Source organism: Haliaeetus leucocephalus, unplaced genomic scaffold (assembly GCF_000737465.1).
Source record: "Haliaeetus leucocephalus isolate CR32 unplaced genomic scaffold, Haliaeetus_leucocephalus-4.0 Scaffold565, whole genome shotgun sequence".
NCBI classification, from domain to species: Eukaryota; Metazoa; Chordata; class Aves; order Accipitriformes; family Accipitridae; genus Haliaeetus; species Haliaeetus leucocephalus.
The window spans coordinates 3,673-4,560 of record NW_010973001.1 but is presented as its reverse complement, the minus strand read 5'-3'; the positions used below and the strand labels follow the sequence as shown (position 1 = coordinate 4,560).

Genomic DNA, 888 nt, shown 5'->3' with positions numbered 1-888 from the left:
CTGGGAAGTTCTGAAGATCTACTGGGCCATACTGGGAGGTCCTAAAGGGCTACTGGTCTATACTGGGAGGTCCTAAAGAGCTACCGGGTTATACTGGGATACAATTCAGAGGCACTGACACATCCTGAGAGGCACCAAGGAGGAACTGAGTAGCTCCTGGGAGGTTCTGAAGGGCTACTGGTCCATACTGGGAAGTGCTGAAGGGCTACTGGTCCATACTGGGAGGTCCTAAAGGGCTACTGGGCCATACTGGGAGGCCCTGAAAGGCTACTGGGTCATACTGGGATACAATTCAGAGCCACTGGCACATCCTGGGAGGGACCGAGGGCCAACTGCGTGGATGCTGGGAGGTCCTGAAGATCTCCTGGTCCACACCGGGACGTGCCAAAGACCTTACTGGTCCATACTGGGAAGGTCCCGCTCACCTTCTTGCTCTCCTTGTTTCTCTTGAGGGCCCACCCCCCTTCCGGAAGCTTCTCGAAGTATTTTCGGGCTTTGGGAGCCTGTTCCAGCATGTGGGGGGGGGGCAGCCCCAGCACCTCCACGATCCGGTTCATCTGGTCGGCCTGGGGACAGGGAGGGGACATGGTGGGGGGGACACACACGACATGACGTCACTGTTGTCACCCTTGAGGTCACCGTCGTCCCTGAGGTCACCCCCGGCCCACCAGCAATGGCCGGGATGTCCCCAAGACCCCCCCCCCCTCAAGTACCCAGGGAATGGGAGAAGAGGAAAGGGGATGTGGCAGCCTTGGTGTCACCGCCGTCTTTCGTCAACGTGGCTTGGGGACACCGAGGATGTCCCCAAGGTCACCCTGACCTTGGCGTGACATCATTACGGTCCCCAAGGCCACCCCAGCGCCGCCCAAGGATGTCCCCGAGCCCACC

At 59.8% G+C, this 888-nt stretch overlaps 1 protein-coding gene across 1 annotated transcript in view; it reads right to left on the bottom strand.

Moving 5' to 3' along the window:
- Positions 1–425: 425 nt before the first annotated feature.
- LOC104838040 (dual specificity tyrosine-phosphorylation-regulated kinase 1B-like) overlaps positions 426–888 on the bottom strand; it is a gene marked incomplete at both ends in the record, with an annotated part of 3,777 nt that continues 3,314 nt past the window's right edge. The window contains one exon of the mRNA XM_010577548.1: positions 426–566. Within this exon, the coding sequence (XP_010575850.1) occupies positions 426–566 (141 nt within the window). The remainder of the gene's footprint in view (positions 567–888) is intronic.